This window comes from Scyliorhinus canicula, chromosome 18 (genome assembly GCF_902713615.1).
Source record: "Scyliorhinus canicula chromosome 18, sScyCan1.1, whole genome shotgun sequence".
NCBI classification, from domain to species: domain Eukaryota; kingdom Metazoa; phylum Chordata; class Chondrichthyes; order Carcharhiniformes; family Scyliorhinidae; genus Scyliorhinus; species Scyliorhinus canicula.
The window spans coordinates 94,524,772-94,540,915 of NC_052163.1; the positions used below are offsets into that span (position 1 = coordinate 94,524,772).

The window sequence follows — 16,144 nt, forward strand, 5'->3', positions numbered from 1 at the left end:
CCTCTGTTGCTGCCCACACAGCTAGTTCCCTCTTTCAGATATGCTACCTGGGCATTTCGCTCTTGGGTAGTCCACCAGGCTTCAGGATAACTTGCTTTCGCTCTGGTTTGCTGGGTTCTGAAATGGATGATTTGTCGGCTCTGCTGCATGTGGTGTTTAAAGTGTCGGTTAGATTTGTGCACTCCCTCTGATGCCGCGACTTCACCTCTACACTTCCCAATGAAGTCTCTCGATGTGTTTGTTGTCCACTTGTATGAACCTTAAATAAACTGGAGACCAGCATTTTAATGGAAGAGGGAGGTAAGAAATATTGAGTGTTTTAAAAGCAACTTGTACGGTATATTTTAATGTAGAAAAGTCCACCACCACGTTTTACAGAAGCATTAAAAGAAGATGAATGTGAAAGCAAAGGCAATACTAGGAAGAGTGGCTGAAACTTGGTTCAAAGTGAGGCTTAAAATAGGAGAGGGTAATTTTCCCTCCATCTGCTCGGGGTCCTGAAGTTATAGTATCTTTGGATGCCAAAAAAGCATTGGATAGGGTGGAGTGGAACTAACTACCCTTCTGAGATCTTGGATAGATTCGGATTTGGTCCTAAATTTAACTCCTGGGTTTGTCTAATGTACAACGCTCCGAAAATCAATATGCGCTCAAATATGACTTTGGCTGAATACTTTCCGCTTGGCAGGGCTGTCCCCTTTTTCCATTGCTCTTTGTAATGGCCATTGAACCTCTGGCAATAGTATTGAGGTCATCGGAAGGGTGGAATACACCAGGAAGAAGAGGAACACCGGGTCTCGCTATACGCAGGTGGCCTACGCTTTATTTAAGAATCCAATCTCCTCAATAGAAAATGTCATGAAGATATTCACGAGATTAGGGACGTTTTCAGGCTATAAATTAAATGTGGACAAAAGTGAGTGTTTTCCATTGAACCTGACAGCCAGAGGGGCTCAGCTAGGTTCGATGCTGTTTTGCGCCTCGCCCTCTTAATTTCAGATATCTGGGGCTCCACGTGGCCCGTAACTAGGCCGCACTCCACAAACTGAACTTTTTCAAGTCTCTTTGGCAAGATTAAAATGGATCTACAGAGGTGAAATAATCTCCCTCTGACTCTAGCGGGAAGGATCCAGACTATAAAAATGAATGTACTACCAAGGTTTTTATTCTTATTTCAATCTATCCCCATTTTATTACCCAAAGGATTTTTTTAAACCAGTTAACAAATTAATATTGCCATTTATATGGGCAGGTAAGAGTCCCAGAGTCCGCAGTGCTCTGCTTCAGAGAGAGGATCGGGAGGCTTAACCCTCCCAAGTCTCCTGTTTTATTACTGGGCTGCCAACATATAGAATATTCTACAGTGGCTAAGTGACCAGAAGTCGAACTGGAGTAGATTGGAGGCAATGGCTTGTGCCGCAGCCTCCTCCCTACACATCAAAGAAAATAGCGCAGAAAGGTAGCATAGTGGTTAGCATAATTGTTTCACAGCTCCAGGGTCCCAGGTTTGATTCCGGCTTGGGCCACTGTCTGTGTGGAGTCTGCACGTTCTCCCCATGTGTGCGTGGGTTTACTCCGGGTGCTCCGGTTTCCTCCCACAGTCCAAAGATGTGCAGGTTAGGTGGATTGGCTATGCTGAATTGTCCTTCGTGTCCAAAATTGCCCTTAATGTTGGGTGGGGTTTCTGGGTTATGGGGGTGGGGTGGAGGTGTGGGCTTGGTTAGGGTGCTATTTCCAAGAAACGGTGTGTACCCGATGGGCTGAATGGCCTCCTGCACTGTAAATTCTATGATAATTGGTGTCCTGCTGCCGTTTTCCCCGGTAGAGTTCTACCAGAAATGGTGACCATTCATTTCTTTCTTTAAAGATCTGGGCATGGGGCATGAGTTAGTGGGGGGTGTAGTTTAGTAATAGGGGCTCCTTGTTCCAATGCATTTGTTAACTGTCTTCCTACTTTTGGTTTGGTTATTTCGTTTCTTTTTTTTAAATGAAAATCGTATTCGATGTATATTTTTGTCTGTGTAGAGTACTGTTTATATTTGATAACTCAATAAAATGTTTATTAAAAATGGTTTCTCCCACTGTCTAGCTCATGTTCTTAACTAACGTTGAAATAAATTGCTGAGGGAATCTGTGTCAATGTCTGCTGTGCTTGGCAACATCGACTCACCGCTGACAACTGCCAAGTAAACAGCTTGGGATGAAGCAGTAGCAGACCATGAACCAAGGGCTTGCCTTCAGGCAGAGCACACCTAAGTGATTGACAACCATATACATTGTTGTATATGAACTGCTGAAGTGTTGTTTAGAACTGATTTCAATATTCTTAGTTCGTGTTTGGGGTTAATTTTATTTTAATCAGTGTTTGTTTCTGCAGGTTGTTAAATTGCACACCAAATTGGGTAAGCCAATTCCCTCTACAGAGCCAGTTGTCGTGAATTCAACATCAGCTACAGTAAATAAGATGGTGAGCAGTGCCACAACCACAGCGACTGTACCAGCAGCCATCCAGATGCCTTCCAAGCCAGCTGCTGCCTTTACTAATAATACAAGCAAGCCACCTACCATAACAGTGAAGAAACCTGTAACACCCAAAATAACATTTGTTGGTATGTTAAAGATTTGAAACTACCAAATCTCTTATTGTCCTGTCCTCTGTGGACCGTTTTCCCTGTGAAGATTCAGTTCATTACTCATTAGTTCATTACTTTGTACGTAGCTCTCTTTGTAGCTCAGTCTGTAATTATACTGTGGTGCAGAGCTATGCAACCAGGAAATTCTCTGGTTCAATCTCCAGTTGTAGAGCTGATCTTCAAGGTAGTTAAGACTGTGGAAGGTGAAGCAATCATCCTAATTGCTGGTCCTTGTCACCCTTCAGTGGATCGCTGTTCGAAACTCCCATTTATATGGACGTCAGATGTTGCTCTGCTGATGGTGCCTTTCTGTCAACTCACTGTTTTGACTACCTTGTGCAGTTCATTAGAAGCAGCCCGTATGCTTGAATGAGTGACCAAATGAGGGAGGGAGAGGGATGTTATCCATCTAACATATTTTTGTAATTATTTTTCATGCTTAATTCTGTATGCAAGTACACAGTTATGTTTTGTGGATAGGAGTCTGTGATAAAATATTAACATTTTGCATCCGATTCAAACTTTCTTCCTAGGTACAGTGCTCACCTGAGAAAAAGAATGCAGTCTTCAGTTATTGGCTCAGTATAATCATGTCATTTAATAAGTGGCTGTATCAACTAGAACATTGAAAATGTTACTGCTGCACATGGTTTGTGTGAGAAAGTGGAAGTTGAAGCACTGTGTGTGTCTTGCTGCAGGTCAATCCAGATTGAATCTGACATTTATTTGCTCTTTGTTAGGTGAGAAGTTTTTAGCCCTATCTGTTTGATTGGCCTTTGTGGAAAGAGGCTACTGATTTGGACTTGATGTTGAGTTCCATGGTCATAACAGAATACTGTTAAATCAGCTGACCATCTCCAACATGAACTGCAACATTTAAGCAAATTGTTTGTAATGTGCATCATGTGGCAGGGGAATAAAGGAGACTCCTGGAATACAGTCATATCGGTCCAAACAGGTTTTGCACTGGAGTCTCAGTCCAACTTGGTGTCTGGAGTGCAAGTGTTTTCACTCCACTCTGGAACCAGGTTGGGCCATGACTCTGGATTTGATTTGTTTGTACCAATACTGCATTTGTAGTTCAAATACATCCTTGTGGAAGGCTTTGCACCGATTGCAAAGTTCTAGGCTTCAGTGTGTGATTCATCTGTAATTGCCAAACGAGGTGTACTGGTCCGGTAATTGCATGTAGTTTGCCTTGTCGCAAATACGCACTGCAACCTAGCTACTGTTTGAAGAAATTCAAAAACTTCTCTTCTGCATTCAAAGGAGGAAACAAATTACAGACGATGGGAAACAAAATGGAAGAAGTTAAAGCCCCAAATGCTAAGCCAGAGCCCCAGATGCAGGAATTCAAGCCTGAGCAGATCGCAGCACCAGTGCCAGCTTCCACTATCCCAGCGCAGCTTCAAAACGATGTCCAGCCTGTAGGCCACGATTATGTAGAAGAGGTAGCTATGTCAAAATGTGTGCAAAAATAATTTATTGATTCCACTCCAGGGGAGGGAAGTATGGCGTTCCTAAAGATAACTTTTATTTTAAGAACTGAAAGCTTTTACCGACTGTTAGAATAATTTTGTGAAGGGAAGGTGAGTTTGGGGAGAACTTTTACATAAACAACCTTTCCCTTCTTCCTACTCTCTTGCCGACCCAAAATTAATTTCTTTCAACCAGCATTTTCTGAAATATGCTCCTCGTTACTACTGCAAGTTTTATTCATGTCCTGCTAAGTTGATAATTATTCTCATAGCAATGAGGAGAATCTTGGGCAGCTTATCCTCTCATTAAGTACAGCAGCTCCTGCAGTGCATAACATAAGAAATTGGAATCCGTGTGATCATGGCTGATCATCTGCCTCAACTCCTTTCTCACCACTCCCCAAACTCCTTGATTGCCTGACAGACCAAAAGTTTGTATCTCTCAGCCTTAAACGTACTCAATGGTGGAGCACTCGCAACCCTTTGAGATGGATGATTCCAATGAATCACGACCCGGTGAATGAGGAAAATTCCTCTTGTTGCAATCCTAAGTGATTTTATGCCGTCACTGATTTGGAATAAAGAATCAATTGGTTCAGGGGAGCAGGAGGAGGTTTTCCCATCCAAATTGAATATTGCTCGTAGTCAATACCTGCAATTGAAGAGCCGTCTGGTTGGAAACATTTCTCGCTTAGAGCTGGTACCTTCATAGGAGAGGGCTCAGAATGCCTCGAGTTTCTCCTTTGTATCGTAAACCTTGTAGAAGGGAGAATTAAGATCCTGTATCGCTTTCGGGTAGAGTGGGTTTGGAAGCTGGAGAATATTTGATCCAGGATGAGCAGATGCAGTTCAGTCGTCATTTTAATAGCATACCTTCTGTCCTTTTTTCATTTCCATTATAACTGCTTGTGTCCACAATTCTAATGTAAATTAGTTATGTATGTAGACTTGCACTGAAAGTTAACCCTTCCAAAATGAGTAGCACAGTAGTGATTGCATGATAAGTGTGCATAATCAGTTATAAATATGGGCATACAAATTTATTGATGCATTTCACAGTGCATGCAGGTGTTACCATTATTACTAGCTGATCTGTGGTATCATACCAGATACGTTCAGTAGTATAGTTTCGCTGTTGCCTATCACTTTGTGTTGCCGTTATTTATCTCGTTTTCTGCCTTCCCTTTCATGTGGAAGACGGTGTGGCTGGGCAGAGAACTGCCAGCACCTCCAGCCTTTATTAGATGATGAGAGTTGCAGGGAAAATGTGGCCCTTTCTGTTTCACTCTCTCCGCGCTTTCCTTTGTGCAATTATGTTACACTTATCCTTCTTTACCTTCACTAGCTGCTGCTGTTCTTCCCACCCCCTCGATCCCTTAATTCTGTCCCCTCTCTTTTCCTTTTTAGTCACCCACCTCTTAACCCTCCATTAAATAGCTTTCCCCAAGGGCGAGGCCAGAAGCCATCTAGTCTCCCTCCCTTAGTTGCCTATCTCTCTTCTCCACACACACACACACACACACACACACACACACACACACACACACACCCCAACCACCACCAAGTTTGTTTTCAACTCAAAAAAAAAAAATCAAATTAAATTGTCACAGAATCCCTCTTCCTTACAGGTGTAATAGTATAGCTATTAGAACTCAAAAATATAAGCTATAATAATTAATGCTTTCTACCTGTCACAATGCAGATGGGGTTCTAGTTGGCTTAAATCGAAAAATTTTGAAAAGAAAATTTGCTGACAATTTCTAAAACACAGGCATGTAATCTAAATTTTTTAAAAAATAAGATGCAATGAATTTTACTCCGAACGCTTTGAAACTTGACCTCTCACCTCAAATATTATTCCTGGAAGCTGAAGAAAAAAAAACATTCCTAATTACAGCTGCTTGAACAGTAATCATGCCTCAAATTTTGCCGACTGCACAATCCAAATTCGATTTATAGTATTATCGATCGGAACAAAACTATCAGCATCAAGTCCAGGCTTTTGGCAGAGGCTGGCCTTCAGTGATGGCATTAAAAGACAATTCAGTAATTAAATTTGATAGGCAATAACTAATTTTTTGATATTATACAAAATATTTTAATTAAATGCTTAGTTTGGATATTAGAAATTACAGTTGGAAGGGGAAAAGGCAAATTTAAGAAGATATTAAGAAACTATATTGAGAATTTTGAGATCCCAGATGTCTGATTGCACAGCTAGTATTGGGTTTGTATGGGTGTTTCCACTCCATAGCTGTGAATATGGGAATTTATAATGGTTAGAAATTTGATAGTAGTGGGCAAAATGTGGCAACCAATAATGTAGGGAGTTATGAAACTATTTTGGCTTGGTTGCTTAGTTACTTTGCTGTTGCATTTTTGTGACATGGGACGTTGTCTGTTTTTTTTTTTTGTTTTGCCTCTCCATCCCAAGCTAATCTGCCTGTTTGCTCATGCAGTTTCTATTGTTGTACTTCATTTAGGTCCGGAATGATGAAGGAAAAGTGATCAGATTTCATTGTAAACTTTGTGAATGTAGCTTTAATGATCCTAATGCAAAGGACATGCATTTAAAAGGTCGTAGGCATAGGCTACAGTACAAGGTAAGGACTTTGGTGTTTTATATTTAACTGCAGTGCACTGTAGTTTGTTCTTGTGCTGGGATCATCCTGTGTAGGGCATTGGTAAATATTGTGTATAGGTCATTAGTGATTGCTCCACTGTTCCATATAAGACGCAATTGAGTCTAATTTACTTTATGCACCACTTCTCAAGGATGTTTGTTGGTTTGCAGATAACTCTTGTATTTTCATTGAAGAATAGGTAGGTTGAGGAATGTGCTGGTTCTACTGGTTTGTTTGAAGTGGCTGGTTAAGTAATGTCCTGTTTTACAGAGAGGAGTGTTAGTAGTGGGTGGTGTTCCAGGTCTGAGTGATAGATACCTAATAGATCAGAGAAACTCATCTTGGTATGGATAAAGCCTCTGATTTGGGGTACAGTGGGGATGCTGCTCCTTGAGTGCAAAGACCATGATGGTGCGTTCTCTGACTGACTTTGCTTTGTTGCCATAGCTGCTGAGTATCCCCAATCACCCATACTGCAGACTTTTTGTCTTGTGTGACTTACATTTCCAATTGCTTGAAGTGATGGATCTGTATTATTAGTCTGCAGCAATTAGAACTAAGTGGATCAAGTGTGAAAACGTTTCCACGTAATTAGGGGCCTGTAATGTTTTATTTGACTGAGCAAAATCTGGTATAATGATCACTTGTTTAAATTGGTAATTTTTCTTCTGTTAGGTATAGCTCACAATTTTGTTTCTGACCTGTTTCAAGCAGTTACTTTATGTACTCTGAAGTTGTTCAGATAATCTTTCCTCATTTCTCCCTATGACTGGCACACATGTCTTGCAAACAGATGAGATGAGTAATTTGTTAATATGGGTCACCGCAATGTGTATGTGCAAGGTGTCACATGGTTGTGAACAGGCATGATATGGTGCCAACGCCGGATGGATCTGGAAACACTGTCCACAGACATTTAATGGAAAGAATTGTGTCTGCATTCCTCCTCATCAAATTCCACAGATCCTTTGGATGCAGCTTGCTGCAGCTTTCAGTGCTGAGTCAGTGTTGTGCATCTGTGCGTAAAGGCCGTGGTGTTATTTTGTGTTGAAACCCAAATGGACTACAAATCTGGCTCTGCAGGTTGAGTGAGTCAAAAGTAAAGGAACTGGATCCAACTACTGGTCCTAAATCTGTTTCCTCCACCACTAAATCATTTTTAATATTAGAAATGCCACATGGATTGAAAACAGCAAGTCTAGCATTGCTGGGATTGAAACATCTAATCTATTCAATAACACTCCTATAGCTGCAAGTTCAATGACTACTTAGTTGGCTGTATATAAAATAATTTTTGGGTGAATACTTAATGGTACTTGAGGATTAAGTACAAAGAGTTCTAATTAAGTGCCGGCAATTTTTTTCTCTCTCTTTCATCAGACTAATCCAAGCTATAAGGCCATGGAGCATGCTGGGAATCCCATATCTACTTCATCCATCATTGCCTGAGGTCTATTTGTTCAGATTTTTAAGTCCTTTACTTCAATCTAAACATTTGCTAGGTTTTGGCAGGCGATGACACGAGAACCACTCTGACCTTCCTGATCGTTCAGTATCTTTCCAAATTCTCCCAAGCTGGAACAAACCACTCTTTTCCCCATAAGTTGTGAAAGTGCATAATTACCAAGTCCCAAACCCATGACCTCTGCCTCCTAGGAGGACAAGGGCAACCAGCAATTGGGAACACTACCACTCCCAAGTTACCCACGAGTCTCAACCATTCAGTTTTTGAAGTATATCACGAGGCTTGCATTGTCACTGGCCCAAGTCCCGGACTCTCTTTGTAACAGTGCTATGGGTGTGCCTTTACAACATAGGTTGCAGGAGCTCAAGAAAACAGCTTGCCACCTTTTCTTTTGAAACAATTCGGCACCTTTGGTAAATGCTGGTCGTGTCTGGATGAGTGAATAAATTTGTATTCTGTCACATATTCATCTTGACTTTGTTCAATTATGTGTTTTATTTGGGTTCTCACAACATACAACCTTTGCATTTGTATTTTCAATCACAAGCCAAGTGCAAAAATAAAATTGACCTGCGAGAAACACAAAGCAGGTCAAATCGCCATCTGAAAGAGCATTGCAGGTTAATTGTGCAGCTGCACCTGGGTCTTTCTTTCCTTTCAGGCACTGACTGTTGGTATTTTCTGTTGGATTTGGGGGATTTTAAAGTTTTATCCATTTCAAGCATGGGGGAAAATTAATTGGAATAAATACTGGCTCAGTCAGGAATTGGTTTCGATTAGTTTTGGTTAAGAGATCCTTAAAATCAGTGGACTTCTGAACTTTAAACTCTGTGTACTTAATTTCTAATGTCTGAGCAATTTTTTAAAAAAGTCCTCTTTTACTTAGAACATAGAACAGTACAGCACAGAACAGGCCCTTCGGCCCTCAATGTTGTGCCGAGCCATGATCACCCTACTCAACCCACGTATCCACCCTATACCCGTAACCCAACAACCCCCCCCCCCCCTTAACCTTACTTTTATTAGGACACTACGGGCAATTTAGCATGGCCAATCCACCTAACCCGCACATCTTTGGACTGTGGGAGGAAACCGGAGCACCCGGAGGAAACCCACGCACACAGGGGGAGGACGGGCAGACTCCACACAGACAGTGACCCAGCCGGGAATCGAACCTGGGACCCTGGAGCTGTGAAGCATTTATGCTAACCACCATGCTACCCTGCTGCCCCGAATAACTTGAATAATATTTGGCTGAGTCCAGCAAGTGAAGTTGAACAAAATCAATTTTTATTATTAATAGTCACTTGGTAGTGCAGAACCTGACTCTTGTAATGTTATTTCCTTTGAGATTTGGTGTTCTTCTGATTCTGTCTGGTGAGTGCAAGATGAAAAGCTTCGACAGCATGTATTTGTTTTCTTTCAGCAATGCTCAAATTTTTTACATGTTGCAGTAATGCCTATGCTCTCTCTCTTTATTTAAAAGAAAAAAGTGAATCCAGATCTTCAGGTTGAAATAAAACCAAGTATCCGAGCCAGGAAAATCCATGAGGAAAAGATGAGAAAACAAATGCAAAAGGAGGAGTACTGGAGGAGGAGAGAAGAGGAGGAGCGCTGGCGAATGGAAATGAGGTTAACATGGCATTTTGAATGAAGACGTCCAAAATGACATTATTCCATGAGTTGCTGGAATCACCTTGTCAGTCATGTTTCTTCACAGCCGCTAGAATTTAATGAATCAAAAATCCAGTCATCTTTTTTTATATAAATTGAGTTCCAATTAAGGGACAATTTAGCGTGGCCAATCCACCTACCCTGCACATCTTTGGGTTGTGAGGGCGAAACCCATGCAAACACTGGGAGAATGTGCAAACTCGACACGGAACAGTGACCCAGGGCCGGGATCGAGCCTGGGACCACAGCGCCGTGAGGCAGCATTGCTAACCACTGCGCCACCGTGCTGCCCGAAAAATCTAATACATAGGAATGTTTTCTCAAATTAAGCAAAAATATTAAAACTCTTGTTACTGGTTAAGGTGGTCGGTGGAATTGCTAAAGCAGTGAAAGTCCTTAATCTTTGGTGACACTGGTCAGAACTGGGACTTTGTTATCTGCATGTTTCTCCACATGCTGAATATTGCGATCTTCCTTTTGAATCCAAAAATGGTTGCATTTTCCTTTTGTGCTTTGTGCAATTTGAAGTGCTCACAGGCTAATGAAAGGCTGCTTCCACATTCAAATCTACTGATACTTGTATTGTAGATATTGGTACAATCTGCACGTTTATGTAACCTTGTTTTCTAAATGATTTCAAGAACCTGCAGTGAAAGGTCATTTAGGCTTGCACTGAGAAAAATAGGGCTTTGTGACCGTCATGATTGGCAGGAAGAGCTAAATACTTTTTTTTTTAAAGAAAAGGGTACTCCCAGGTTCTTCAATCAGTAGCACAAAAATTAGATTAACTGATCACTCGTCTCTCGCCTGTTTGTGAAAAATGATGTGTAAAATGGCTGGCACATTTACCTTCCTAAGTATCTGCACGTCAATGTAGTTTGTTGTACGTTAAATACTCTATTTCGGAGAGGTTCAATGAGAGGGTACATGAGTATTTCTGAGGCCTTCTGTTCCACATTTGCAGGCGGTATGAAGAGGAGATGTATTGGAGGAGAGTAGAGGAAGAACATATTTATTGGGAAGAGCAGCGTCGCAGGTTAGCACCAGACTGGCACCCGCCACCGCTCATGGGAAGATTGGGCATGCCACAAGCACCTGCACCCATGGTATGTTTTGAACCCATGGCATTTCATAGCCGTTCAAAAGGGAGCTCCTGAATGGGTCAAAATTGAGACTATATTGTGTCTTTGAATCATCTTAATTGCAAATTGCCTTCTCTCACCAAAGCAGCACTGGAGATATAAGAAGCTACCTCTGTAGCTTTTGAACACTTAATTCAGTAAATATTAAGTCATGTACCAGATGAAAATTTAGATTTTCATCAGTGCTGGTTAAATATTGTCAAAACCACTGCTAGAATGTTGTCCTTTTGCTCATTTCATAATCCCCAATTTTTCACAATGTAAACAAAAAAGAGCTCCAAAACCGGTGCTCATGATTATATCTGGAAACCCCTCCTAAGTCAGTAGTGTATTCGCAATGAATGAATTAATGCTTTAGTTGTGCTTAAACGGCAGAATCTGACTGCTGCAAAATCAATAGTCATGTAAGCTTACATTTGTTGTGTTTTCTCCCTTCATGTTCTGAAGTGATTTGATTTTATGCTGAACATGAAGGACACAATTGGTCTGGGTTCCTGCTCCAGATCTCAATCCAGTGATGCCTACTGGAAAAGTGTTTGTGGCTGTTGGATGGGGAATAGTATCTATGTTACGCTCGGCAGGTGCACAGCCACGGGGCAGCCTGGAAGGGGTAAGAAACCCACAGCTGTGGCCCAACTAGCAGGGCTGCGACATCTTGATTGTGAGGAAAATTGGATTTGTAGGTGTAATGAGGGAAAAATAATTCTTCAAGAGGGCGAAGAAGCAATTGGAATAAAGTCTTGGTTAATGTGCGTAGATAATGGGGAATATTATATGATGCTCGCCAGCACCAGCTTCTGAAAGCTGCATATAATATTTTTCCCAAATGTAAAGAGAAAATGTATATTTGCTGTAGTGTAATATCTCCGGTGCTGAGAGAAATCCTCTCTTTTGGAGCAGAGACCTGAAGTTCCTGTTTATTTCCCAGGCTCATTGTCTCGCCGCTTCCAAAGTGGGTAAGGGGCTCATCATTCATATTTGATTCTGAAATGATAATAGAAGTTGCTACAGCCTGCTTTGCAGCAGTGTTTTAAATGTCCACACTGATTCCTTTTCTTATTACAGGAGGTGCTGAGAGTGGCCTCTGGATAGCTGTACATTAACAATTGTATTAAATGTTTCAGCCTCCACGTCGCCCCGATTCCTCAGACGACCGCTACATAATGACAAAACATGCTAGCATTTATCCCACAGAAGAAGAATTACAGGCCGTGCAGAGGATCGTCTCTCAAACAGAGCGAGCTCTCAAACTGGTGTCAGATGTTATTTCTGACCAAGAAGGTCTTAAAAAAGATGGAGACGATATGGAGAAAGGGTAAGAAACCCACATCTGTAGCCCAACTAGCAGGGCAGTGACATCCTGTGATATTGCCCGAATGAAGGTTTTTACTTTAGTAGAATTTTAACTTGCAGAAGGAACTTGCATTTATACAATGCCAAAATGAATTTTTCAGAACTGAATTGCAAAAATTATTAACAGCAAGTCTGATGTCCATTTTGCTTATTGCTAAGTTCCACCAGCAACAATTAAATTAATAACCAGCTAATCTATTTTTTGTAAAAGACTTGCATTTATATAGCACCTTTCACAACCGTGGGTCACTCTAAAATACTGGACAGTAAGAAGTCTTACAACACCAGGTTAAAGTCCAACAGGTTTGTTTCAAACACGAGCTTTCGGAGCACGGCTCCTTCTTCAGGTGCCGTGCTCCGAAAGCTCGTGTTTGAAACAAACCTGTTGGACTTTAACCTGGCGTTGTAAGACTTCTTACTGTGCTCACCCCAGTCCAACGCCGGCATCTCCACATCATAAAATACTGGAGGAAGTGAAGCCACTGTTGAAATCATAGAATCCCAATGTGCAGAAAGAGGCCATTCAGCCCGTCAAGTCTTCACCAATCCTCTGAAAGAGCACCTTTTCTCGGCTCCCGACCCCACCCTATAATCCAGTAATCCCACCTAATCTTTTGGACACTTGTGGGGCAATTTAGCATGGCCAATCCACCCAACTGAACGTCTTTGGACTGAGAAGAAACTGGAGCACCCGGAGGAAACCCACGCAGACATGGGGAGAATGTACAAACTGCACACATTTACTCAAGGTTGGAACTGAACCTGGGTCCCTGGCACTGTGATGCAGCAGTGCCAACCACTGTCACCCTGCCATGTAATGTTGAAGCAAGGCAGATAGTTTGGACATGCTGAGCTTCCACAGAAAACAATGTGATGTTGACCAAAAAAATACTTTTGTGATTTTTTTTATATAAATTGAGAGTCTCCAATTCATTTCTTCCAATTAAGGGGCAATTTAGCATGGCCAATCCACCTACCCTGCACATATTTGGGTTGTGGGGGTGAAACCCACGCAAACACGGGGCGAATGTGCAAACTCCACACGGACAGTGACCCAGAGCTGGGATCGAAACTGGGACCTCGGTGCCATGAGGCAGCAGGGCTAACCCACTGCACCACCGTGCTGCCCTTATTTTTGTGATGTTTATGATAGCTACCAATTGGCCAGAGCTCTGGGACACACTCCTCTGCTCTTATTCAATATAGTGCCAAGGGATAATTTATGCCCCTCCTGAGTGAACCGATAATATCTAGGTTTAACATCTCATCTGAAAGACAACATCTCTGACAATGGAGCATTCGGTTTGTTCTGCACCGAAGCATCAGCTTGTACTCGAGTCTCTGGGGTGTGATTTGAGCCCACAAGCTTCTGGTTGAGGCAAGGTTGCTGCCGACTGATGTTGGCTGAGGGTCGAGTTTTGCAAGGAGAGCTTTTCTGTCCCTTTTCTTACTGCCATGAAGTCTTTTTCCACCTGAATGAGCATTTGCACTCTCCACTTAATATCTTAATGACAGTGCAGCACTTTCACTGTGATGCACCAGATTATGGGTTTTTAAATCCACAACCTCCTGACCCAAGCAACATATTACCTTTTGAGTCAAGCTATCAATTTAAACAAAATAATTCACCACAGTACAATTTGCTGTTAAGGATTGAAATGCAGCAGCACAGAATAATTTTCCCACACTAGCCTCATTCCAGTAAACCTGCAAATTGGTCCTCTTCAAGTACTTGCCAAATTCCCGTTTAAAAATTCCTCATTCCGCCATCCTTTCAAATAGTGTAGCATCATCACGTCCTGGAAAACCGTCCACCATTTCTTCTTTTGACAATAAATTTTAATCTAGTCACCTCTGGTTACTAATCCCCACTTGTTTTAGGAAGTATTTTCTCCATACTTTACCACAACACGATACAGTATATGCTTCATTCGGTCACCACTTAACCTCTGCTCTGAGTAGAACAATTTCAGTTTCTCTATTCTATCTGTGTCCCACCCTGGCAATGTGAGTATAAGGTCAAGACAGAGACACTGTTCTACTTGCTATGTTTCTTGGGAATTCACTGGGTCTTTATCTTCTCCTCTACACTCCCCTGGCAAACTCAGTGTGATGGTGCTGAGGCTAAACATCTAGCATACACTCCTGTTGGATTAGCAAATTGCATGCACACCCGAGACTTTACTAGTACCACCACACAAAAGCATAACCCTTCAGTACCTCATTCAAGTGATCATTAAAGTTGTGTAGACCAATTTGATTTGATATACTGGTATGTAAAGTTCAGGTGGACTATTAGATTAATATCGAACAGTCTCTTCAATCGTATTCTAATTCAGACTTTTCATTTTGTTGTCCACCAGTCGATTTGCAGTAAATTAGCATAAACAAAACAGGCTTGACTGACTTTGTGGCCTGAGTGTAATGCCTCGGGTGTAGTAGTACTTAACTATTATAATCTGCAGTTTATCAATGCAAACTATAAATGCTGACTTGTTTTCTGAGGACTAACTGTTCTTTCACTATGATCTTAGTTCACAATGAGTAGCTTACTGCAGCTAAGCACAGAGGAAGGTTACATCACAGATGCTACTTGTCCTCTCATTTACCAGATATACTTCCTACAAAATTCATCATGTGTCTGATAATTTGTTGTGTGTAGTTAAGGCTGGCTTTGCTTTGGTGTATACAAAGATATGCTTAGCCCTCATTGGTGAAAAACTTCTGAAGCTGGTCATTGGCATCAAGTTCATGTTCTATTTGTAGTTCAAGAGTATTAATACCCTTAGGGAATATTGTATATGATTATCATTGATGTTTAGTGAACTCTTAATACTTGTAGTTTTATCTTTGTTGCGAGCCATAATGACTGGCTTCAAGGTTGTTGTCACAGGCCTGCCATCTCTGTCCACATTAGTTAAGCTTTTGAAACAAGCCTCACTGCTGTTACAAGGAAGTTGGAGCTGGTCCAATCAGTGGAGTTCAGCAAATCCATCTTTGGAGCAGTCATACTGTTTTTTAAATCTTTACACTGGTCTTTTTCTACCATTATTGCCCCTTTAGCGTAACTCCTGGAGTTTTATCAGCCTGTCTAAAATGGAACTTCGATTAACCTCTTGCCCTGCCTGAATAAGAACCTTTCTCTGGTGTGGCCATCTAATATGGGGCAACGTTTGTAACCCTATTTGTGGCCCTCATTTATCTTTCTCTTTTCTCCCACCCAACCACAGAGCTGGGTTCTCTGGTATTTGAATGAGGGCTGATTGTCAGAAATTTACTGTGCACCCGGGAATTTTGTTTTTGGGGGGGGGGGGGGGTGGAGAATTTACAGATAGGGGGGTGGGCAGCAGGGCGATGGTATAGTTGCATTGTCACTGGACTAGTAATTCAGGGACTCGGGGCAATGTGCTGGGGACCTGGGTTTGAATCTCCCCACGACAGATGGTGAATTTTGAATTCAATAAAAATATTGAATTAAAAGTCTAATGGTGACCATGAATACCTCTCCATTCACCTGAGGAAGGAGCTGCGCTCCGAAAGCTTGTGTTTGAAACAACCCTGTTGGACTTTAACCTGGTGTTGTAAGACTTCTTACTGTGCTCACCCCAGTCCAACGCCGGCATCTCCACATCATGAAATCATTGGCGATTGTCATAAAAACCCATCTGGTTCACTAATCTTTTACAGAAGGAAATCTGCCACTCTTGTCTGGTCCATATGTGACTCCAAATTCATAACACTGTGGTTGACTTTAAAATTGTCTCTAAAGCCATTC

At 41.7% G+C, this 16,144-nt stretch overlaps 1 protein-coding gene across 9 annotated transcripts in view; it reads left to right on the top strand.

Moving 5' to 3' along the window:
- The window catches only part of LOC119953153 (zinc finger RNA-binding protein-like), a 65,653-nt gene that overhangs the window by 37,813 nt on the left and 11,696 nt on the right, over nt 1-16,144 (top strand). For all 9 annotated transcript variants that reach the window (XM_038777064.1, XM_038777066.1, XM_038777065.1 and 6 more), the window contains 6 exons: nt 2,378-2,609; nt 3,903-4,084; nt 6,595-6,714; nt 9,687-9,832; nt 10,839-10,980; nt 12,141-12,331. In XM_038777064.1, the coding sequence (XP_038632992.1) occupies nt 2,378-2,609; nt 3,903-4,084; nt 6,595-6,714; nt 9,687-9,832; nt 10,839-10,980; nt 12,141-12,331 (1,013 nt within the window). The remainder of the gene's footprint in view (nt 1-2,377; nt 2,610-3,902; nt 4,085-6,594; nt 6,715-9,686; nt 9,833-10,838; nt 10,981-12,140; nt 12,332-16,144) is intronic.